General features: G+C 49.9%; 4 protein-coding genes across 12 annotated transcripts in view; 1 reads left to right on the plus strand and 3 right to left on the minus strand.

The window, feature by feature from the left end:
• The window catches only part of Tspear (thrombospondin type laminin G domain and EAR repeats), a 163,417-nt gene that overhangs the window by 66,255 nt on the left and 73,097 nt on the right, over window positions 1–24,065 (plus strand). The window lies entirely within an intron of this gene.
• Window positions 4,053–4,891, minus strand: LOC116887106 (keratin-associated protein 10-8-like). The gene is given in 3 exon segments (XM_032888640.1): window positions 4,053–4,446; window positions 4,570–4,597; window positions 4,600–4,891. Coding segments are annotated over 3 exon segments (714 nt in total).
• Window positions 12,010–12,885, minus strand: LOC116887096 (keratin-associated protein 10-3-like). 8 transcript variants are annotated; one of them, XM_032888615.1, is made up of 3 exons: window positions 12,787–12,885; window positions 12,502–12,711; window positions 12,010–12,321 (listed from the first exon to the last, which is right to left on the minus strand). In XM_032888615.1, the coding sequence occupies exons 1-3, from the start codon at window positions 12,883–12,885 to the stop codon at window positions 12,010–12,012; spliced, it is 621 nt and encodes a 206-aa protein (XP_032744506.1). The 8 variants fall into 8 exon arrangements, with proteins under 8 accessions (XP_032744506.1, XP_032744505.1, XP_032744500.1 ...); XM_032888614.1 differs by having other exon boundaries at window positions 12,412–12,685; window positions 12,782–12,885; XM_032888609.1 differs by having other exon boundaries at window positions 12,010–12,711.
• LOC116887102 (keratin-associated protein 10-8-like) lies at window positions 18,499–19,356 on the minus strand. 2 transcript variants are annotated; one of them, XM_032888635.1, is made up of 2 exons: window positions 19,010–19,356; window positions 18,499–18,883 (listed from the first exon to the last, which is right to left on the minus strand). In XM_032888635.1, exons 1-2 carry the CDS (start codon window positions 19,354–19,356, stop codon window positions 18,499–18,501), a joined length of 732 nt encoding a protein of 243 aa, XP_032744526.1. The 2 variants fall into 2 exon arrangements, with proteins under 2 accessions (XP_032744526.1, XP_032744525.1); XM_032888634.1 differs by having other exon boundaries at window positions 18,499–18,810; window positions 18,901–19,356.

A 24,065-nucleotide genomic window follows, 5' to 3' on the forward strand; every position in this document is an offset into this window, starting at 1 on the left:
CATATAAATAAACTAAATAAATCTTTTGAGGAAGAAGATAATAGAAGGAAAAGGAGGGCTAAAATAACACAGTGCACAGCCATGAAGAACACCCAAAGCAGTAGCATCTTCCCCTACCATGCAGGTTGCCTCACAACTTAGGCCAAAGGCATCTCAATGAATTTCAAATTGTTGAGACCATATGAGACATCACCTCACAATGGAAAGAAATAGAAACCAAAACAGAAAGAGAACTGGAGATTTTACACTAATCTGTAGCAGTAGAAGGCATATTTAGATAGCCATGCAGTCAGGGGAGAGGCTAGAAGATAAGAGAAGCTCTGGGATGTGGCCAAAACATCACAAGAGGGAAACTCATAGCCATGAAGGAAGAGCCCAGACCAGTCATCTAAACCCACACCTCAAGGAACCAGCAGCAGGAAGCACAAACAACCCAGAGCCAGCAGCACATAGGAAATGCAGATTTGAACCAGACATGGAGGTCAGAGGAAAACAGCCTCGGGAATGAGGGAACAAAGAGCAACAGTGGACGATGTCTAACCCAAGAAAGGAAAAGGAGACGTAAATAACTAAAATGACAGGTGGACACAGAGTCATGGATGTGTGTTTACATAAGCAAGATGAGGTAGACTGAAGAGCACACTGAACCATGTACCCTGTCACAGAGGCTGGTGACATAGGAGGGACCAGTTGTAGACAGACCTCATTTTCTTCTGTGTCTTCAAATGCTATTCTGTGTTCTCTCTGCCATGAATAATAATAATAAAAAAATCAACTATTACAGGGCACTTCCATGAGCCAAGAGCACTCCTAACTATGCAGAAATAGCTTAATTTCTCTTCCCTTTCCTTTCCTTTTCTTTTTTCTTTTTCTTTTGTGTAACTGAGGATGGAGCCTGGCCTCCTGCACATACCCCCAAGTGTTCCAAGTTGGAGTAGTTAAAGGATCTTAGCACTTTTGTACATTTTCTCTTGTTTTCAGACAAAGTCATTTCTAGATTGGCTTCAAACTTGCGATTCTCCTGCTTCAGCTTTCCAAATAGTTGGGATGTAGGTAACAGCTCTCATGGACACCTCTCCATTTTTGTTCGAAGGGCAGTTTGCTGTCCACTCCTGAGTAGACTGTCTCCTTCCTATCATATAAGCACGAGACACCATTGCCCCCTGGCCTAGGATTTAGGTGAGAAATGAGTTTCTAACTGGCACTTCTTGTAGTAACTGCATCAGAGTGTGTCTTCTCGGTGACCTTTGATTTTCTTCTCCCTGGAGTTCACTGTGCTTTTTGGATATGAAGTTCCAAGAGCCCTATCAGCTTGGAAAAGGTTTTCAGTTAGTTTTGGAAATAAACTCTGTTTAATTGGCATAGCTTACCCTTGAGCTTTACCATCTTAGCTGTAAAGGGCACATTTTGATGGAACTGCAGGCACAGTGTGGAGCTCTCATGCGCACGGAGCTGCATAGTCCCTTCCCCATGTAAAACACAAAAGAAGGAGCTGGAGAGATGGCTCTTAGGATAAGAGCACTGGCTGCTCTTCCAGAGGTCCCGAGTTCAATTCCTAACAACCACATGGTGACTCACAACCATCTGTAATGGGATCCGATGCCCTCTTCTGGTGTCTGGTGTGTCTGAAAACAGCTACAAGTATACTCACATAAATACAATAAAGAGATCTTTAGAAAAAAACTGCATGTGTACGTATGTGTGTTTGTACCTGTGTGCATGTGTTCACCAATGTGTGCATTTAGAATTTAGAGGAGAATTCTTAGAAGTCAGTTCTCTCCTGCCACTTGCTGGGATCTCAGGCTGCAACTCAGTCTGCCAGAGCCTTACCCAAGCATCTCTACCCACTGAGCCATCCCACCAGCTGGAGCATAGTTTTGTGACACATCTATGTCCACTGATGCTCTATTCATAGTGGGAAGGAAATGGACTCACCCTAGTGTCCATCACCTAATAGAGAATGAAGTCTGCTTACGTGTACAGTGGAATTTTACAGGGGACATGGAATCTGAAGGAATTGTAGGAACTGGAAAAGTATCATATTGAGTGAGGCACATGGGTTCAGAAAGGCAAAGGAATTATGTGAAACCTCTCTCATATACAGAGTGTAACTTCTTATGTTTCTATGTGTGTACTTCCATGGGACTGAGTGTGAATGGAGCTTGGGAAACTAGGAGGGGACCTGGAGGTGGGGAGGCACTCATACAGAGTGGAGGGGTAGGTGAACATGTTATATAGAATCAGAAGGGTGATCTGGAGGTGGAATGGTTTAAGCAAGCAAGGGGCAGTAAGGGGGGATGGGGTGTTTACCAAAGCTAAGTATATATGCATGTGCCATAAGGAAGCTTGCTACTCTGGGAGTCATCAAAATAAAACGTGCTGCTCAGTCTCTGAGCATTTGTAATTCCCAAGTTTTGCTTTCTGATGCTTTCCAGATGCACAGTGTGATCAGAAAAGACGTGGGGTGAGATTTTGGCGGTGTGTGGTTCGTTAAGACTTGTTTTGTACCCTCTGATCTGGTCTATGCTAGGTAGAGAAAGTTCCATGTGCCGAAGGAAAGAATGTGTATGCTGTGGCTGTTGGAATGTTCTGGAGATGTCTGTCGAGTCCTTTGACCTGCTGCTCCAGTAGCTCAGGCTTTCGTGGATTTTTGCTTGCACCACCCACTGCCAGGGCGGCCGCTGCACAGCACAGTTGCTCATTATCAGGTTCTATCTCTGTTTTGGTCAAAGGCTGCTTACTGTGTGAGGTGGGAGAACCATCACAGGGTGCGCATGGGTTAGTAGTCTGGTGTCTTCATGATCAACTGACTCCTTGGTCATAAAGTCATTACATGCTTCTCTCTTCTTTCTGCTTGTCTTATTTCTGTTTTGTCAGATGTAAGGCTAGGCACTCCTGTAGTCTTCAAGTTCCATTTCCCCACGAAGCCACCTTTATGCCTTTCTTTCTGCTCTCAGTCTCTGCGTTGTTCAGATGCTGTGAATTTCTTGAGGGTGGTATTCTGTTGGGTCTTGTTTTTCTAAATCGCACTCAGATGATCTGTCTTTTAACTGAAAAATTAAGACTGTTCACATTCAGAGTCATTGATGAAGGTGCGGTCTCATGCCTGTCCTGTTCCTGCTTTTCTTTTTTCTTTTTGGTTCTTTTTTTTTTTTTTTTTCGGAGCTGGGGACCGAACCCAGGGCCTTGTTTCTTCCTAGGCAAGCGCTCTTCCACGGAGCCAAATCCCCAAGCCCCTGTTCCTGCTTTTCGTCTAGTTGTTCTGTGCTCTTTGTTTCTTTTCTTCCTCTCTCTTTCCTCTGTGCAGTTAATGGCTTATAGAACTGTTAATATTTTGTCTTGGTTAGGGTTTTACTTCTGTGAACAGATACCATGACTAATGCAACTCTTATACAAGACAACGTCTAATTGGGGCTAGCTCATAGGTTCAGAGATTCAGTCCATTATCATCATGGTGACTTTGACACCGAGTTTAAGGATCTCAGGAGAAGGATAAACCCTCCCCTCCCCTTCTTACCCCCCTTCCCCTCCCCTCCGTGGCACACCTCTTCCTCATAATGAAACCCTTTCTGTGGATGTATCAGAGACACTCGGTGAGCCCCAAGACAGGAATGCACAGCCCAGACCCAGAGGAGGTGGAACCCAGATCCCAGTATCAGAGCATGGGACACTGGACAGGAGCTGTCTAGGACCTGTGTAAGGGCTCTAAGCTTCAGAGCTAAAGGGACAGAGCCTGTGGAGAAGGATGACAGTCACTATGGAGACAGAGTAGATCAGAGAAATGTGTAGTGCTGTGTGATGTGTAGTGCTCTAGAGTGGTACAGATGACCACAGCAGCAGGGTCATCCAGACAGGAAGGGACATGAAGGAGAAGCCAGCAACCTGGGACCTGGTGGAGTCAGAACATGTTGGACCTTCTAAGGGGCCAAACTATACTCAGGTTTCTCCTCAGGCTGTATACATCTGTCTTCTGAGCTGTGCCTGCATGAGTGACAAGTACAGGCTGGTGGAGGTGCAGTCCTGTGCCCTGCTGCTTTCTTGGGTCCTGGCACTCAGCAGGTGGACTTGTGTCCAGAGCAGGCCTGTCTGGAGCAGGCAGGGCGGCACAGCAGGGACACACAGGAGGCTGGGCGACAGCAGCTGGGCTGGCAGGAGGAGGCACAGCAGGAGGAGGTGGGCACACAGCAGGCAGGTCTGCACACAGGGCGGCACAGCAGGGACAGGCTGGAGCAGGGCTTGCAGCACACAGGCCTGCAGCACACAGGAGCACAGCAGGAGGGCTGGCAGCAGCAGGAGGAGGAGGCAGAGCAGATGGGTGTGCAGCACACAGGCCTGCAGCAGACAGGCACACAGCAGGAGGGCTGGCAGCAGGAGGACTGGCAGCTAGACTGCTGGCAGCAGGATTCAGAGCAGATGGGTGTGCAGCACACAGGCCTGCAGCAAAGGTCACACCACAGGGCTGCTGGCAGGGGAGGAGGTGCAGCAAGAGGGCTCACAGCTAGACTGCTGGCAGCATGAGGAGGAAGCACCACAGCAGACAGGCACACAGCAGACAGGCTTGCAGCAAAGGTCACACTGCAGGGCTGCTGGCAGGGGGGCAGGTGCAGCAAGCTGGCTGGCAGCTAGACTGCTGGCAGCATGAGGGTGTGCAGCAGGAAGATTGGCAGCAGGGGCTGGACACACAGCTCACTGGGGTACAGAGGAGGCAAGGGGTTGGGGCACAGCAGCTGGGGGCACAGCAGCTGGGGGCACAGCAAGGAACACAGCAGCTAGGCTGGCAGCAGCTGGGGGCACAGCCGCAGGGCTCACAGCAGCTCTCTGGGCAGTCGTCCACCTGCCAGGAGGAGTTGGTGGGAGCGTCAGAGCAGACAGACATGGTGGAGGCAGCCATGGCAGGGTTGGCTGGGAGTGTGTGTTGAGTGACTGTGTGAGTGTTGGGGGAGGGTGAGTGTGTGTGTGAGGTGCTTCCAGCTCTGGGCTTTTATCCTCAGGGTGTGTTTTGCTGCAGGAGGCTCTGCACACTTTCATTTCCTTGTTCCTGGAGGGAGCTCTGTGAGACTCAGTCATTAACTCCTGTTGTGCTGGTTGCTCTAGCAATCAACACATCTGAAGGGAAAGCACAGACTTCCTGGGCTGACCCTGTGCCCTCTGCCTCGTGGCTCCTGCTAGGGACTTGGTGATGAGTGCTGTGTGCTGAGACTAATGTGTCTTCCAGTGCTGTCCTCAGAGGAATGGTGCAGCCTGCTGGTGGCTGGGAGAGAGTGGTGGGCCATCACAGACTTCTCTGCCCTGCATCCCAGACCAGCCCTGTGGCCAGAGAGCATCCCACTCACAGCCTCTCCTTTCCAGCATCCTGGACAGTGTCCAATGCCTAGGTGCAGTGCTGCCCCAGAAAGCAGTAGACAGAGGTGCATGCACGGTAACAAGGGAGCAGATATCAGCACTTGCTGCGCTGAGTAGGGCTCCTGTACCACACAGTGTGGGCTTTCTGCCTTTCATACATGTTGCAGCTTCTCACACAACCTCTGTTCTATTGATATACACAAGTTCATGTCTGACAGGTCTCTTCAGCATCCTGTCCCAGAGCTGTGCTGGAGTGTTGTGATAGCCACAGCTCGTGACCCCTCTGCACCTCTGCCAGTGACCTGCAGTTTCTCCTGATCTCAGCTGAGGATCCCCAGCCTCCCCTAATTTCATAAGGCTTTGCATGGGCCTTTCAGACTTTACCCTCTACTCTCCGTTCCTCCAGCCTCATCCTCAGCCTCTGTGGAGGTCAAAAGTCAGAGGTCAGAGGTCAGATACCAGCCCTTAAACAGGCAGCTGAAGAAGACCATGGCAGAGGACAGCACTAGAAACACATTTTTTAAAATGAGAGCCATTGGGCCTCAAAGCCTGGCCTCTGGGAGCCCGTGGAGAGATGTACTGGTTCGCGTGTCGTTTGAGCCGTTGAACATGACATCTCCATGTTTATCCGGTCACGGCTATGTCAGGAGTTCATTTTTTATGACTGAACAATATTCTCTTATGTGGCTGCATCACAGTTCAGCTCTGAGAGTGATGGGAACTCGGTCTGTTTTCACCTCTGTGGGGCAGTGAGCAGCTCTGCTAGGAATATTCTTTTTGTTTTTTCTTTTTTTTCGGAGCTGGGGACCGAACTCAGGGCCTTGCGCATGCTAGGCAAGCGCTCTACCATTGAGCTAAATCCCCAACCCGCTAGGAATATTCTTACAGTCCCGTTTGAACATGTCACCAACTCCTTGACAGAGACCTGTGGGCAGACAGAACAGCTCAGCCGTGTGATTCCGTGTTTAGCCTTGGGGAGACTACAGGGCTGTGTCCAGTCTGTGTCCCCTGACAGTGCCCAGCGCTGCTGATCTCCACAGCCTCCTCAGCCGTCAGGTGTGTGTTTAGTTACAGCTGCCCCGGGTGTGCACTGGCTTCCCGCTGTCCTTTCCATTTTATCCCTCATGACCTGGCATGGGCTCCCTGTACTGTGTGTGTGCGTGTGTGCACAGGTATGTGTGTGCATGTGTGTATGTAGAAGTCTATGTTTTTGTATATATGTAAGTCTATGTGTGTGCAAGTATATGTGTGTATATGTGTACATATAAGCATATTTGTAAGTGTATTTGTGTGCATATGTGTATGTGTGCATATGTGTGTTTGTGTATGCATAAGTCTATGTGCGTGTATGTGTTAATATATGTGTGTAGGTATATGTGTGTAAGTGTATATGTATGTGTATGTGTTAGTTTAAGTGTGTGTTAATGTATGCATATATATGCACATATGTAACTATAAGTGTATGTATAAGTATGTGTATATGTTTAAGTGTAAGTATATGTCCAGTTTCTTTTCTTTTTTTTTTTTTTTTTTTCCGGAGCTGGGGACCGAACCCAGGGCCTTGCGCTCACTAGGCAAGCGCCCTACCACTGAGCTAAATCCCCAACCATATGTCCAGTTTCTTAAGCAGTGGCCACTGAACCCCTATGCCCACCTGAGAACTGCACTGACTTCTTAAGAAATTACTTTGGACAATCCTCTGTCTTAGATAGAGTTGTCTGACGTGTCATGGGGTTTGTTGATGGGCTCTGGGTAGCAGGTTCCCCAGATCATCAGTGTTCTGAGGGTCATCATTGAATTCTCTAACAGTGTCCACTGCCGCCCCCTGCTTTCTTGTTCTTGGCTGTTTAATTTCTCTTCTCTTGTGTCTCCTGTGTTTTTCTGACTTGTCTGAGATACCACAGTGGAGGCTTCAGTCAGGAGCTTGGTGTATTTGGTTTTCTGACCCATTTTGAGTTTTTGTTTTCTTGTTTGGTGCAGCATTAGTGTATTGCGTTATGGTCAGCATGTGACTGTCTCAGAACCATTTATGGAAGAGACTGTCCTTTACTCACCGCCTGCTCTGTCACTGTCGTTAGAAATCAGGCGATTGGGCTTAGTCCACTGATGTTCCCACTCTTCATCTCTGCTGCAGAAGCAGCATCACCATGGTTTTGACCCCAAGGACTTCACAGTTGGTAATCGTGCTCTGGGCTCCAGTGCAGTGCTGAGTGGATGTGGATATCAACACCTTGTTCCTGACTTAGGAAGTGTCCAGGGCAGGCTTCATAGGAGTCCTACGTTACACTGAAGACATTCTGTTAGATGACTTGTTGAGTGTCTTTACTAGGAAGGGGTGTCTAAAACTATCAGCCCTGGGCTCTTCCTGCATGGATGGTCTTTCATTGAGCTCAACTTCTTTGACCCTCTCAGGGCAAATCCTTTGTCCTGGGCCACTTCATACACTTTAGACCTGAGGTACTGATGGATAAAAATGCAAGAGACACCTGAAACAGTAACCACTGGGGTCTGGGTAACAAAATAAGAGTAGACAGGATGTGCTGTGGAGTCAAATGGTTAGTAAACAATGTAACACTAAATATCAACACAGAGATCAAACTATGTAACAAGATCATGTGGTTATCATTACTTAGAACCCAATCTAAATGAAGCTGAACTGGAAAGAACCCAACAACTCTGGTACACTGAGGATACCTGGCCATATCCAAAAGTCATTGTTAGTGCAGTACGGTGAAAAGAAGAAATAGAAGGGCTGGAGTGATGGCTCAGTGGTTAAGAGCACTGGCTGCTCTTCCTGTGGTCCTGAGTTCAATTCTGGAAACCACATGGTGGCTCACAAGCATCTGTAATGAGATCTGATGCCCTCTTCTGGTGTGTCTGAAGACAGCAACAGTATACTCATATAAATAAACTAAATAAATCTTTTGAGGAAGAAGATAATAGAAGGAAAAGGAGGGCTAAAATAACACAGTGCACAGCCATGAAGAACACCCAAAGCAGTAGCATCTTCCCCTACCATGCAGGTTGCCTTACAACTTAGGCCAAAGGCATCTCAATGAATTTCAAATTGTTGAGACCATATGAGACATCACCTCACAATGGAAAGAAATAGAAACCAAAACAGAAAGAGAACTGGAGATTTTACACTAATCTGTAGAAGTAGAAGACATATTTAGATAGCCATGCAGTCAGAGGGGAGACTGGAAGATAAGAGAAGCTCTGGGATGTGGCCAAAACATCACAAGGGGGAAACTCATAGCCATAAAGGAAGTGCCCAGACCAGTCATCTAAACCCACACCTCAAGGAACCAGCAGCAGGAAGCACAAACAACCCAGAGCCAGCAGCACATAGGAAATGCAGATTTGAACCAGACATGGAGGTCAGAGGAAAACAGCCTCGGGAATGAGGCAACAAAGAGCAACAGTGGACGATGTCTAACCCAAGAAAGGAAAAGGAGACGTAAATAACTAAAATGACAGGTGGACACAGAGTCATGGATGTGTGTTTACATAAGCAAGATGGAGTAGACAGAAGAGCACCCTGAACCATGTACCCTGTCACAGTGGCTGGTGACATAGGAGGGAACTGAGGGGGCAAGGGCAGACCCCATGCAGTCTAGAGACAAGGTGTAGACAGACTTCATTTCCTTCTGTGCCTTCTGAGTCCTGTCTGTCATGAATAAAAACAAGCCATGATTACAGAACACTTCTGTGAGCCATGAGCTCCCCTAACTATGCAGAAATAGCTTCATTTTTCCTCATTTCTTTTTCTTTTGTGTAACTTAAGCCTGGCCTCCAGCACTTGCCCCTAAGCGTTCCATGCTGGAGTTGTTAAAAGATTTTAGCACTTTTGTAAATTTTCTCTTGTTTTCGGATAAGGTAATTTCTAGATTGACTTCAAACTTGTGATTCTCCTGCTTCAGCTTTCTAAGTAGTTGGAATATGGATAACAGATCTCATGGACACCTCTCCATTTTTTATTTAAAGGGCAGTTTGCTGCTGCCCACTCCTGAGTAGACTGTCTCCTCCCTATCCTATAAGCATGCCACACCATTGCCTCCTGGCCTCAGATTCAGGTGAGAAATGACCTTCTAACTGGCACCACTGTCTTGTAGTAACTGCATCGGAGTGTGTCTTTTCAGTGACTTTTGAGTTTTTTCTCCCTGCAGTTCACTGTGCTTTGTGGACATGAAGTTCCAAGAGCCCTGTCACTTTGGGGAAGGATTTCAGTTATCTCTGGAAATATGTCAACTATGTCTTATTGGCATAGCGTAGTACCCTTGGGCATTACCATCGTAGCTGTAAGGGCACATTTTGATGGAACCGCAGACACAGTGTGTGGTTGTCATGAGCACTGAGCCGCATAGTCCCTTCCCCATGTAAAAACAAAACAAAACAAAACAAAACAAAACAAAACAAAACAAAACAAGGGGCTGGAGAGATGGCCCAGAAGTTAAGAGTAGTGGCTGCTCTTCCAGAGGTCCTGAGTTCAATTCCCAACAGCCACATGGTGGCTCACAACTGTCTGTTATGGGACCTGGTACCTTCTTATGGCCTGTAGGTGTACCTGCAGATGGAGCCTTGCTGTAAAATAAATAAATCTGAAAAAATACATTTGAAATGCTAAAAACAATCAGGAAGTAAAACCAAAACGAAAACGAAAAACAACAACAAGAAATCCCTGTCCCTCTCTGATGCTCCCTGTGCAGCCTGGGAAACCTCAGTCTTGCTCTCAGTCGCTGATATTGAGTGAGGCCACACAGGATCAAAAGACAAACAAATTATACGAATTCTCGCTTATATTTGAAGTGTAACTTCTTATGTTTCCATGTGTGCATTTCTGTGGGACTGAGTGTGTATGAAGCTTGTAAGACTAGGGAGGGGACATAGTGGTTGGGAGGCATTCAGACAGAGTGGAGGGGTAGCTGAACATGTTATATAAAAGCAGAAGGATGATCCAGAGGTGGAATGTTTTAAGCAGGCAAGGGGCAGTAAGGGGGGATGGGGTGTTTACCAAAGCTAAGTGTGTATGCAGTGCCATAAGGAAGCTTGCTACTTTGGGAATCATCGAAATAAAATGTGCTGCTGAGTCTCTGAGCATTTGTAATTCCTAAGTTTTTCTTTCTGATGCTTCCAGATGCACAGTGTGATCAGAAAAGACTCAGGGTGAGATTTTGGCGGTTTGTGGTTCGTTAAGACTTGTTTTGTACCCTCTGATCTGGTCTATGCTAGGTAGAGAAAGTTCCATGTCCCGAAGGAAAGAATGTGTACGTTGTGGCTGTTGGAATGTTCTGGAGATGTCTGTCAAGTCCAGGAATGTTCTGGAGATGTCTGTCGAGTCCTTTGACCTGCTGTTCCAGTAGCTCAGGCTTTTGTGGATTTTTGCTTGCACCACCCACTGCCAGGGCAGCCGCTGCACAGCACAGTTGCTCATTATCAGGTTCTATCTCCTTGTTGTTCAAAGGCCGCTTGCTGCGTGAGGAGGGAGAACCACCACAGGGTGTGTATGGGTTAATAGTCTGGTGTCTTTATGATGAACTGACCCCCTGGTCGTTATTTGGTTACACGTCTGTCTCTTTCTTCTGCTTGTCTTAATTCTGTTTTGTCAGATGTAAGCCTAGGCAATCCTGCAGTCTTCAAGTTCCATTTCCTCTCAAAGCCACTTTTATGCCCTTCTTTGAGGCTCTTGGCCTGCGTGCTGTTCAGATGCTGTGAATTTCTTGACGGTGGTATCCCGTTGGGTCTTGTTTTTCTAAATCGCACTCAGATGATCTGTCTTTTAACTGAAAAATTAAGACTGCTCACATTCAGAGTCATTGATGAAGGTGCAGTCTCATGCCTGTCCTGTTCCTGCTTTTCTTCTAGTTGTTCTGTGCTCTTTGTTTCCTTCCTTCCTCTCTCTTTCCTCTGTGCAGGTACTGGCTTATAGAATTGTTAATACTTTGTCTTAGTTAGGGTTTTACTTCTGTGAAGAGATACCATGACCAATGCAACTCTTATAAAAGACAACATTTAATTGGGGCTCGCTTATAGGTTCAGAGATTCAGTCCATTATCATCATGCTGGCTGTCACACCAAATTTCAGGGTCTCAGGACAAGGATAAACCCTCTCCTCCCCTTCCTTTCCCTCCCTTTCCCTCCCCTCCCCTCCCCTCCGTGGCACACCTCTTCCTCATAATGAAACCCTTTCTGTGGATGTATCAGAAACACTCTGTGAGCCCCAAGACAGGAATGCACAGCCCAGACCCAGAGGAGGTAGAACTGGGATCCCAGTATCAGAGCATGGGACAAGGGGGCAGGAGCTGTCTAGGACCTGTGTAAGGGCTCTAAGCCTCAGAGCTCAAAGGAGAGAGTCTGTGGGAAAGGATGACAGTCACTATGGAGACAGAGTAGATCAGAGGAAGCTTTATTGATGTGTAGAGCTCTAGAGTGGTACAGATGACCACAGCAGCAGGGTCATCAAGACAGGGACGGACCCGAAGGTGAAGCCAGCAACCTGGGACCTGGTGGTCGAGGAACATGCTGGTCTAACTAAGTGGTGGAGCTATACTCAGGTTTCTCCTCAGAGTGTATACATCTGTCTTCTGAGCTGTGCCTGCATGAGTGACAAGTACAGGCTGGTGGAGGTGCAGTCCTGTGCCCTGCTGCTTTGATGGGTCCTGGCACTCAGCAGCTGGACTTGTTTCCAGAGCAGGCCTGTCTGGAGCAGGCAGGGCGGCACAGCAGGGACACACAGGAGGCTGGGCGACAGCAGCTGGGCTGGCAGGAGGAGGCACAGCAGGAGGAGGTGGGCACACAGCAGGCAGGTCTGCACACAGGGCGGCACAGCAGGGACAGGCTGGAGCAGGGCTTGCAGCACACAGGCCTGCAGCACCCAGGAGCACAGCAGGAGGGCTGGCAGCAGCAGGAGGAGGAGGAGGCAGAGCAGATGGGTGTGCAGCACACAGGCCTGCAGCAGACAGGCACACAGCAGGAGGGCTGGCAGCAGGAGGACTGGCAGCTAGACTGCTGGCAGCAGGATTCAGAGCAGATGGGTGTGCAGCACACAGGCCTGCAGCAAAGGGTCACACCGCAGGGCTGCTGGCAGGGGGAGGAGGTGCAGCAAGAGGGCTCACAGCTAGACTGCTGGCAGCATGAGGAGGAAGTACCACAGCAGACAGGCATACAGCACACAGGCTTGCAGCAAAGGGTCACACCACAGGGCTGCTGGCAGGGGGAGCAGGTGCAGCAAGCTGGCTGGCAGCTAGACTGCTGGCAGCATGAGGGTGTGCAGCAGGAAGACTGGCAGCAGGGGCTGGACACACAGCTCACTGGGGTGCAGAGGAGGCAAGGGGTTGGGGCACAGCAGCTGGGGGCACAGCAGCTGGACTGGCAACAGCTGGGGACACAGCAGCTGGGGGCACAGCAAGGAACACAGCAGCTGGGCTGGCAGCAGCTGGGGGCACAGCCGCAGGGCTCACAGCAGCTCTCTGGGCAGTCGTCCACCTGCCAGGAGGAGTTGGTGCGAGCGTCAGAGCAGACAGACATGGTGGAGGCGGCCATGGTGTGGGAAGTGTTGGAAGTCAAGGTGCAGGCTGCTTTGGATGTCAAGCGTGTGTGAGTGTGGGAGGTGCTGGGCTGTTGGCCTTTTATTCTCCTCCAGCCTGTGTTTTCCCAGAGTGAGACGCACCTCTCTTCCTGTTGTGTAGCAGGTGCATTGTGGGAAGTTCCTCTTCCCCAGAGACTTGGAACTGGGTGCTTGGGAGGCAAGGCTTGCTGTCAGCTCCAGGGTGACGGGGAAAGCTCAGCTCTGAGAGTGGCCAGATGGCAGCAGGCTTGCTGGTGTCCAGGGAGAGACAGTGGGAAACTGAGGCCTGGCTTCTGGGAGAGAGAAAAACAGGTAGAAAGCCTGGTAGTTCAAAGATCTACTTCTGCCAGTATGCAAGATGTCAGCCACTGGTGGAGTCTGGTGGGGACACCGTTTGGGGCCAGCTGGAAGCACCATCCTGTGCCGATGGCTATTAGGAAGATGGGATAGGAGTATCACTGTAAGGTCTCCTCAGAAGTCAGTGTGGTGTGAGGACCGCAGGCAAATCTCAAGGATGAGGCCAGTCTGAGTGACTTAGTGAGACCCTGTCTCAAAAACCTGAAAGCAAACTTCTTTAGAGACCAGTGAGTCTGTGAGCAGCTGCCTCCCCTAGTGTTTATTTTCTGACGTCTCGCTTGCTTCTGAAACCTCGTGTCAGAGAGTCCCCGAGTGTCTGTGCAGAGCACACAGCTAGGCCTCTTGTCACAGGGCCCTGTTGGCTGATGTGACACACTGCTTGTCTCTCTGCTGATACCTGTGATAACTGTAGTTTCCACCACTTGGGGACATGGCTCCGGGTATGTGGGTGTCTGGCTGTGTGCTCCTGAGGAGGCTCTGCCCATGACTGTCTCGTCTGAGACAGTCATCCTGTATCAGGAAGGGTGTTCATGATAAAGACTGTTGTGACCTGAGCTTGGAAGATTTTGCCGGTTTAAGTGAGGTTGGGGACAGGGCTGTGCCCGCACACCCCACACACCCGGAGTCATGTCTCCTGTGGTCCAACCTGCTCAGTCATCTAGCACCTCCTGGATGCCCAAGAACCTGAGAACCCGATGGCCCCAGCCTCTTTGCAGGCCCAGGGGTCCCCGGGCCAGCTCTGGTTGTGTCCTGCATCTCAGACTGCAATCCCCAGCCCCTGGAGCAGGGTCCTAAGGCTTCTCACAGCTGGATATTTGCCCGGCAGCAGTGGTGGTGTGAGGTAAGCATGGTCAAGTTCCAGCATCCTGCCTCCCCAAGCTGTCCAAGCCCTGTGGCTGAGCAGATGTGGGACCCCATTAACCCTACAATCTCAGAAATCTGTCAGGTAGCAGCAGAGAGAGAAAGGCCGTGTATCAGATTCCTCTCACGCAGTTGGAATGCATCTCTGTTGTTTAGTGACATTGTCATGATAGGACATTGGCATCCTTTGGTGACAGGAAGCCCTGAGCACCCATGGAGGGATGAACTCCTACAAGATCACAGTACTAAGTTCTGGATGGTTCCATACACTAGAATGGGGGAGGGTGTTAGGGGGATGGGCAGATGAGTCATGGCCAGAGGTCTCTGTGTTGAGGGCAGGTAGCTGTCCCATGCTAGCTCTCCTCAGCTTTTCCGAGGTGGAGAACTGTGCTGGGGAGGCTATAAAACTTTTTTTGTTGAATTTATGAATTCCAACCTGGCCGGGGGTGGGGGTGGGGCTTCCAGGGCATCATTAATTCTACACGAAAGCTTAGGGAAAGCCCCCAACTACTTCTCTGGGAAATACACTAAAAGGTGACATTATCCAATGTGCCTTCCCAAGTTACTAATATGCGTGTCCCCAGACAAGACATATGGCTTTGCACCCCTACCTCCATTTCAAGAGTATAGGTGTTCAGACCTAGGTTTTGTTTGTGACACACAGCTGTGATGGCTCCCATGGGTCATGTTGGCTATGAGTGTGTGTCCCAGCCAGGTGTTGTACCTTCTTGTCTCTTTTCCATAGGACAGCTTTTCCACAGTTGCTGGATTGAGGGGGAAAAGGAACTCTGAGGTGACAAAGGCCCTGTGTGTCCCAAGGCCATGACCCTAAGACTCTGCCATCCACGTCCTCTTCCTAAAGCCATGCTATCAATTTCGACACCCTCATAACGAGTTCACACTCAAGTGGTTGGCCTCTCCCTCTGGCCTGCCTGATGGGCTTAGCAATTGTAAGACTTCGGCCCAACGAACAGTGCTTAGGTCCCTGTTCACACATCTCCTGACACCCACGTGACCACAGGGAAGGGCCATTCAGACCTCTCCTGCCACATCTGACAGCTTCCTATGTCTCTGGGCTCGCGGCTAAGACTCTCAAAGCTGGTTCTGAGCCCCACAGCCCTGACAATCCTGGCTGTGCCACTGGCCTTGATGTACCAGGTATTGGGGAACAGGAGAGAAAGAATTTTTTTTCTGAGCAGCCATATGGGGAAGAGAAAGAGAGGTCCAGCAAAAACATCATTCCAAGTCCACCTTTACCCCAAGTCCACCTTCACCCCAAGTCCACCCTCACCCCAAATCCACCTTCACCCCAAGTCCACCCTCACCCCACGTCCACCTTCACCCCAAGTCCACTTTCACCCCAAGTCCACTGTCAGAGTTTCTGGCACCAGAGTAAAGTTTAAGTAGATGGCAAGAAGTACACACAGTTACCAGTTCTGGTCAAGTCGTGGTCCCGCCCATCATCATCTGGACTCTAGAGGTTCCTGCAAGGTATTCTGGGAGACAAACTCCCCTTCTGGCTGGGACCAGTCTCAGCCTTTTCCGTCTCCAAGCATGAAACTTCCAGGCAAACTCCAATTCCTTGGACTTTATTGTCTTAAAACTCTGAGGGGTGCAAGTGTCTCCCGCCAAGTGGCTACACGCTCTCCTATCTTCTCTGTCACAGAGCCTTACCTGCCACAGAGGAACCAGATCCTAGTGTTTCTGGTCACAGCCATGATACCGCTTCCAAGTTTATGAGTTCAGTTGACCATGAACACTGGGATAAGAGTCCACAGCCTTTTCTGTGTCCACCAGATATTGTCCGTGGGCAGAGGGCTGACAGCATCCTCAGACCCTACATCATGGACCTGACAGGAGTTAAGGCCAGGGCTGGGCATGGCCACAGGGGAAGTGAGTCTAGAGCTGTGCCTGACAGTAGCTTGTGTCCCCCGGCTCAGGAGGGTCACCCATAAGCTTAGCCTGCTCAGCTCTAACCGGCACGGCTCTCCTAGGTCTGTCCTAGCATTCTGGCCCAGAGGCACAGTACAGTGTCAGGGAAGGGATCCCTGCACAGAAGAGAGCTGGCAGACAGGGTGGGTGGCCTGGCTGTGTAGGGACATCAGATGAGGCACCAGGGCCATATTAACCTGATTGTGCCACCCTGGCAATAGCTGACAGAATCTGACAGTGGGATTAACTCCGCCCATGGTTTCAGAGCGTTCTGTCCACCTTGGCAGGGAAGGTGTAGGAAACAAAGCCACTCACACCATGGAGGCCAGGAAACAGAGAGAGCATCTGCCCTAGCTTATTTCCTCCTCTCCTTTTGTCTTGTCTCCAGCCTGACTGGGTACATCTTTTCCCCTCAGTGAAATCTCTCCAGAAACACCCTTCCACGCAAGCTCAGAGCTGCCTCTCAGAGTTTCTGGTCACTTCTTGGCACAAGTGAGGTGACTCTAGGACCAATTATGACAGGTATAGACTCTGACACAGTGTTATGATGCCGATGGAACTGCCAGGGACAGTGGCCATGCTCCAGGGCTGGGAACAGACAGGAGAAAGGGTTCCTTGAGCCGATACCTCCTGCCCCACCCTTGCCAGAGGGCAGACCAGTCCCAAAACGAGTCTTGGTGACAGGGATATGTGAGGCAGCTAGCAGCCACCAGAGAGAGGACCTGTGGGCGCCGAGGGCTGCTGTGGCCCTGCTCTGGTTGCCTTCATCCACAGGAAGACGAGCCAGGCCAGTTTGCCCATATGGATAGCATAGAACAGCTCCAGACTGGGTCTCATCTGCAGGTCACCAGCCCTGAGAGAGTCCTGGGCATGCGGGATTTTGATTGAGCCTGTCTGGGAAGAGACCCTGAGCTTCAAGATCGAGGCCACAGGTCTTCATGACCACTGGACAGGGTCACTCAGTTCCAGACATGTGTGTGGTTAAGGGAGACTGTAGTCTACAGAAGTCACATGTCCTCACAGCATGAGGGAGGTGATGGCTGCAGCCTACCTGACTGAGGGAAGCTCCATGTGTCTCTGGGAGGACTTTTTTTTTTTTTTTTTCGGAGCTGGGGACTGAACCCAGGTTCTTGCGCTTGCTAGGCAAGCGCTCTACCACTGAACTAAATCCCCAACCCCCGGGGAGGACATTTTTGAAAACAGGTTGTCTGAGGATGAAATGGTTTGTATATGCTTGCCCCAAGGGGTGGCACTATTAGGTGTGGCCCTGTTGGAGTAGGTGTGGCCTTGTCAGAGTGGGCATGGCCTTGTTGGAGTGGGTGTGTCACTGTGGGTGTGGCTTTAAGACCCTCATCCTAGCTGCCTGGAAGCCAGTCTTCTCCTAGTAGCCTTCAGATGAAGATGTAGAACTCTCAGCTCCTCCTGCACCATGCCTGCCTGGATGCTGCCATGCTCCCGTTTTGATGATAATGGACTGAACCTCTGAACCTGTAAGCCAGCCCCAACTAAATGTCGTCCTTATTAGAGTTGCCGTGGTCATGGTGTCTGTTCACAGCAGTAAGACCCTAACTAAGGCAGAGGGAAACGTGCCTGAATGTGGACAGTGCCTGACTCGATAAGAGCATGGCGAAGGGTACCTTCCGCGGCCCGTGCCAAGGTGTGGCCCTGAGAAATCACAGCACTCAACAGGTCTGGTGTAAGAGGTTTATTGGGGGGAGAGAAGAGCAAACTCAGGGTCAGGAGAGAGATAGAGGGAGACAATAACAGACAGGGAGACAGAGAGGGGTCAGATAGAGAGATGGGGAAAAAGCAGAGGAGAAGGGGAGGAGAAGAGGGAAGGGGAGGGGAAGGGGGACAGGGAGAGATCCATGGTGGCTAGGGGCTCATTTATCCTACAACACAGTGCAGGTGATGTCAGCAGCTGCTAGGTTCCCCCAGAGCAGCTCAGTGGGCTTGCCTGTATACTAACAACTCCATGCCGTGGGATGGAACGGGAAAGACAGAGGGACAATGGAGGGAACGGACACAAGTATGTCCCTCTGTTTCCTGGAACCAGGCGGTCCCTTGTGTGATGTGCTGAAGCCTTGAGTGAGGCCTATTTATTTATTTATTTATTTATTTATTTATGGTCTCAGTTGCCTGCGTTCGGTGTTTCATCGCAGATATGAACAATAACAATACAGAAGGCTATTGGGTGTCTGTGGATTTATTGGTGCTGCGAGCTGCTGACAGCAAGGCATGTGCCCCACCCCAGCCCTGGGACAGGGGACAACAGTGAGCTAGTGACTCCTGGGAGCTAGAAGGGAGGCCAGTCAGCACAGGGCACACACGGTGTTCCTCTTCTGGGGGGACCATCTATATCAGGTCAGGGGCAGACTGGAGAGGTTGAGAGGGGCCCCAGGAAGGGACCTGAGCCACCTGGCACCAGAAACAGGCCATCAGCAGGTGGACTTGTGTCCAGAGCAGGCCTGTCTGGAGCAGGCAGGGCGGCACAGCAGGGACACACAGGAGGCTGGGCGACAGCAGCTGGGCTGGCAGGAGGAGGCACAGCAGGAGGAGGTGGGCACACAGCAGGCAGGTCTGCACACAGGGCGGCACAGCAGGGACAGGCTGGAGCAGGGCTTGCAGCACACAGGCCTGCAGCACCCAGGAGCACAGCAGGAGGGCTGGCAGCAGCAGGAGGAGGAGGAGGCAGAGCAGATGGGTGTGCAGCACACAGGCCTGCAGCAGACAGGCACACAGCAGGAGGGCTGGCAGCAGGAGGACTGGCAGCTAGACTGCTGGCAGCAGGAGTCAGAGCAGATGGGTGTGCAGCACACAGGCCTGCAGCAAAGGGTCACACCGCAGGGCTGCTGGCAGGGGGAGCAGGTGCAGCAAGAGGGCTCACAGCTAGACTGCTGGCAGCATGAGGAGGAAGCACCACAGCAGACAGGCACACAGCAGACAGGCTTGCAGCAAAGGGTCACACCGCAGGGCTGCTGGCAGGGGGAGCAGGTGCAGCAAGCTGGCTGGCAGCTAGACTGCTGGCAGCATGAGGGTGTGCAGCAGGAAGACTGGCAGCAGGGGCTGGACACACAGCTCACTGGGGTGCAGAGGAGGCAAGGGGTTGGGGCACAGCAGCTGGGGGCACAGCATGGGGGCTCACAGTAGCTCTCCTGGCAATTGTCCGCCTGCCAGGAGGCACCTGTGCAGATGCTGGGTGAGCAGATCCGGCTGCCACAGCTCAAATTACTGGAGCAGACAGATGTAGTGGATGCGGCGATCACACAGGTCCTTGTGCAGCAGGTGTCAGCCATGGTGGGGGTTGGACCAGGACAGGTGCCTGTGTGAGTGTGAGCTCAAGTGTGTGTGTGTGTGTTGTATGTGTGAGGTGCCCGGCCCTGGGGTTTTTATATCCCTCCCTCCCGTGTATGTTTCCTCATGGGGCAGGCTTCTTTCCTTTCCTTGTTGATCATCTTGTTCCCAGACAACACAGCCAGTTTATGACTGGAAGCGTAGGTCACAGCAGGGTCAAGGCACATCCTTATCCTGAGAGGGACCATGGGACACCTGGACTGGGTGGAGCTGGGACCTGAGAACTCTCCCCTCCTCACAGCCCCAGCCTCTCTCACACTGTCCCTGGGAAGACAAGGGCTATCAGACAAGATTCTCACTGGCCCAGTGCCATGCCCTTCCATGCTGCAGAACCCTCTGTTCCTGCAGACAATGGCCACCCCACAGACTTTTTGTTGACAGCTTATTACAATAACATGCTATTCTGTGGCTGTTGTTGTTGTTGTGGTGGTGGTTGTTTTAGTGTTCGTCTTTAGATATGATCCAATTCCCTACCGTGGAGGACAACATTCTGTTCTCTCACCCTCTGGGGGCCCCTCCTCCCATTCTGGAGGCAATACTGCCTCAGTTTCTCTTAAATTAGAGTGTTGCTGGAATTTCCAACCCTAATAAGCCCGGATAAAAACATACAATCCATATATAATTGTAAGCCATATGCCTAGATCGGGCAGATCTAACACTACACAAACTTATTCCCCGGCTATAAGATCCCTCGCTACTTGTGGTCTCTCCTGGCCATGCGGTTCTGGTCCATCTTCTCTTCTCCTTCTTTTCCTCAGTTCCCCCTCTCACTCCTGCATGTTTTTCCTCTCCTTCTACCTGCCCCCACTCTCAAGCTTCTAGTCCCACCTTTCCCCTCCATGGCCCGATCACCAGCTCTAGCCTTTTCTTGACCAGTTAACTGGGGGAGAAGGTTCACATGAGATCATCATATTCTCAGTATGATGGTCTGCTCATCATGGAGAACCCCTCTTGAGGAACCAGTATTAACATCAGAATACAGACAGCATCAGGCAAACCCACTACCTCAGGGCACCCGCCATTTATTATTTAGTGATACTTTATTTCCTATCTATTTCAGCATTCTCTTCATTGAGTGTTTCAGTGTAGGGGGGTAGGTTTAATCTCTGCATTCATATGCGTTTCAGTTTGTTTTTTTCTCCCCTCTTGGAGCTGATCACTTCTTCTGTTTGTGTTTGTTTTCTTATACTCCGGCCATTACACCTTCCCAGACTGTCCCCTAAGTGTCCCCAAGCCCTGAGGACAAACACCTCCAGGCACTGATTATGTTACTTCTTGTAAACATCCCTTCTAGTATTCTGAATTCACAGGCCAGCTCTGGCTCTCCCCTGCCCTCAGCCCTGGTATCCCTCAGGCCTGGCATCTCTCAACTCTTGGCCCTCTGTCTCAGTCAGGGTTTCTATTGCTGTGGTGAAACATGGTGACCAAAAATCAAGTCGGGGAGGAAAGGGTTTATTCAGCTTACACTTCCACATGGGTGTTCATCACCAAAGGAAGTCAGGACCGGAACTCACATAGGGCAGGAACCTGGAGGCAGGGGCAGAGGCCTCGGAGGGGTGCTGCTTACTGGCTTGCAACCACGGTGGGCTGGGCCCTCCCCTACTGATCACTAACTAAAGACAACGCCTTACAGCTCATGGGTCTCATGGAGGCATTTCCTCAACTGAAGTTCCTTCCTCTCTCATGACTCTGGCTTGTGTTAGGCTGACACAAAAGCAGCCAGTTCACCATCCCTCAATGTTTGACCCTCCCTAAGCCGGAGCCCCTGTATACACACTCAGCCCTTAGCCTTCCCTTAGCTTTGCTGTTGTTATCCGGAATCTCCCCCATTGTTTCTCTGGCTTTTCCTTTCTCTGTCTTCTGTGGTGGCTCCTTGTGAGCTCTTCCTGGGTCGATGCCCTTATTTCGGTAGAACACATCCTCCGGAGGCCTTCTGGGAGTGCACACAGGGGTTCCGTTCTTCTGATCCAAGGCATGAACTGCAATCCAATTTTCCAAGCACCATTTGTTGAAAAGGCCATCTTTCCCCTGAGATATTTTGGCATTTTTTTTATTTGGGGGGATGGGGCCTAAAGGTCAACACTGAGAGCCTTCTTCTATAACCCTCCACCTTAGGTCTCTCATGGAAGCTCTCTGGTGCTGAAGGTAAAGATGTTTGCCGCTCTACCCATATTGCACCTCAGTGCTGGGAATACACTCGGGTCCTCATGGTTGTGCAGAGAGCACCTTACCCACTGAGCCATCTCTCTAGCCTGCTGGCACTCTTTTGGCTATAACTGGGTCTTCTATTTAACTAGCCTACGCGGCTACCTCTGTGATAGCACTACACTGCTTTTGGCACTTATAACTGTTGCACGGGTTGAGATGAAGCATCGTGACACCTCCAGCACTGATCTCTGTGTTCGGGTGGCTTTAAAAATTCAAGGTGTCAAGTTGGAGTGTGGTGGCACACACCTTTTGTCCCAGCACTTGGCAGATGGGTCTGTGAGTTCGAGGGCAGCCTGGTCTACAGAATTCCAAGATATCCAGGGCTTCACAGAGAAACCATGACTCCAATCTAACTAGATAGATAGATAGATAGATAGATCTACATACATACATAGGGAGATGATAGATAGATAGATAGATAGATAGATAGATAGATAGATAAATAGATAGATAGATGCATACATACATACATTATACATACATACATTATACATACATGGATGGATGAATGAATGGATAGATAAATAGCTGGATGGATAGATAGTCTTTTTTGTTTCATTGTGAATTTTCGGACTTGTTATCCTATTTCTTCAGAGAAGGCTATTGGAATTTTGATGAGCAGTACATTGACTTTTGTATCACAACCATCTTCACCCTACTGATTCTCTGCTCTATGACGGGGGATGTCCTCCCTTCCACTCGAGCTCCTCCTCCTTTCTTCCTTCCACCTTCTTGGTTTATTTACAAGTAGTTTGGTTCTTGAGGCATCTATAAATGAGATCCTGATTATTCTTGATTTCTTTCTCTACTCGTTCATCATTGGGATATGGGAAAGGAACAGTTTTATACGGTAACTTTATATCCTGTTATTCTGCTAGAATTTTTTTTTAAATCAGATTTAAGCTTTTCTGATGGAGTCACTGGGTGTTTTTACATAAGAACACTGTCTGGAAATAAGGACACTTTGATTTTTTTCCTCTCCTATTTGTATTCCCTATATTTCTTTCTTTCTTTCTCTGTCTTATTGCTGTGACTATGAAATCAGGCAACGTATATGTGTGCAAAGGAGTGCAGTAAATAACCCACTGGAATGGATGCTCTGTTGTTAGGGGTAGTGGTGGTTATTGTGTGAGAGAGAGAGAGAGGCGGGGGTGGAGGGAGACAGAGAGAGACAGAGAGACAGAGAGAGGGACACAGAGAGAGAATGGTGGGGGGACAGCCAGAAGTATCTGGAAGAGTCCAGAGCAGAGAAAGAACCACACAAACAAACAAAATATAGCAGACTGGACACGGCCAGAGCTATCCGTGACAGAAGGGAGGATAGCGAGAAAGAGTAGTGGAGATACTGACATCCTCAGGGCTGGGGTAAAAATCTTGTCATTATATAGAGAGCAGTGGGGTATCTGAGAGGAAGGAAACCTGCAGAGGTGAGAAAGGCCAAGATGCTAGTGTTGGGGCTTTGGGATGTGTAGTAAGTGTTTGTGAATAGGGGCTACAGGAGCCCAGAGGCCCTCATAGGCTTTAATATGCCAGAGATAGCTAGGGAAAGCCATGTGTCCCCTCCGCCAGAGGCAAGGGAAAGGACTCCTTTTGACAGAAGGGGAACTCACTCCATAAGTTCTTGAACAACGTTGGCTTTATCTAACTGCCAGAAATCCTTCTATAGTCCTGCTCAAGGTGGCCGGGGGTTATCAATTATTTCTGGATATATGAACAGTCTGAGATCTAACAGTCCCTAACATCTGCTCCGTTCTTGCTTTTAGATCTTTCTTCGCTATTAAGTACGATGTGGGCTGGAAGTATATAGCATTTCGTGTTGAGGTAGGCCGTGCCATTCCTAATTTCTTTAGGGCTTTTGGACACAAATGGATGTTGAACGTCGTCAAGGGCAACTGTCTAGAGGATCATGGGATTCTGACCTGCACCCTGCAGAGCCAAGTCATTTCAGTCATAATAGTCACCTAGAGAGAAAAGTAGGTGTAGAAGGAACCCTTGTGCAAATTGAGCAGGTGGTCGAAGACAGCCTCTACTTCAGTGGAACAATTCTGAGGAGTCTAGAAGGTTCTGGCTGGTGGGAAATAGGGTGATAACCACAAAAAGATGGGGTTGGTCCTTGAAGCCAGGGACAGAGAGAAGATTGTCTAGAAGCTGCAGTTTGAGAAATTGGAAGGTAGCCCTGTCCAATCATTGTAGAAGTAAGACAAGGATTCATGGGCTTTCTGGGTACACTACTCCTTGTTTTAGATGTATGGATTTTATCTGTGTGTGTGCGTGTTTAACCCGCATGTATCTGTGTATCACGTGCATGCCTGGTGCCTGAGGAGGTCAGAAAAGGGAGGGTGTGCCCTGGAACTGGAGCTATAGACTGTTGTGCACTGCCGAATGGGTGCTAGGAACCTAACTGGGGTCCCCTGCAAGGGTGTCAAATGCTCTTAAACATCGA

Source organism: Rattus rattus, chromosome 18, assembly GCF_011064425.1.
Source record: "Rattus rattus isolate New Zealand chromosome 18, Rrattus_CSIRO_v1, whole genome shotgun sequence".
Classification (NCBI taxonomy): Eukaryota; Metazoa; Chordata; class Mammalia; order Rodentia; family Muridae; genus Rattus; species Rattus rattus.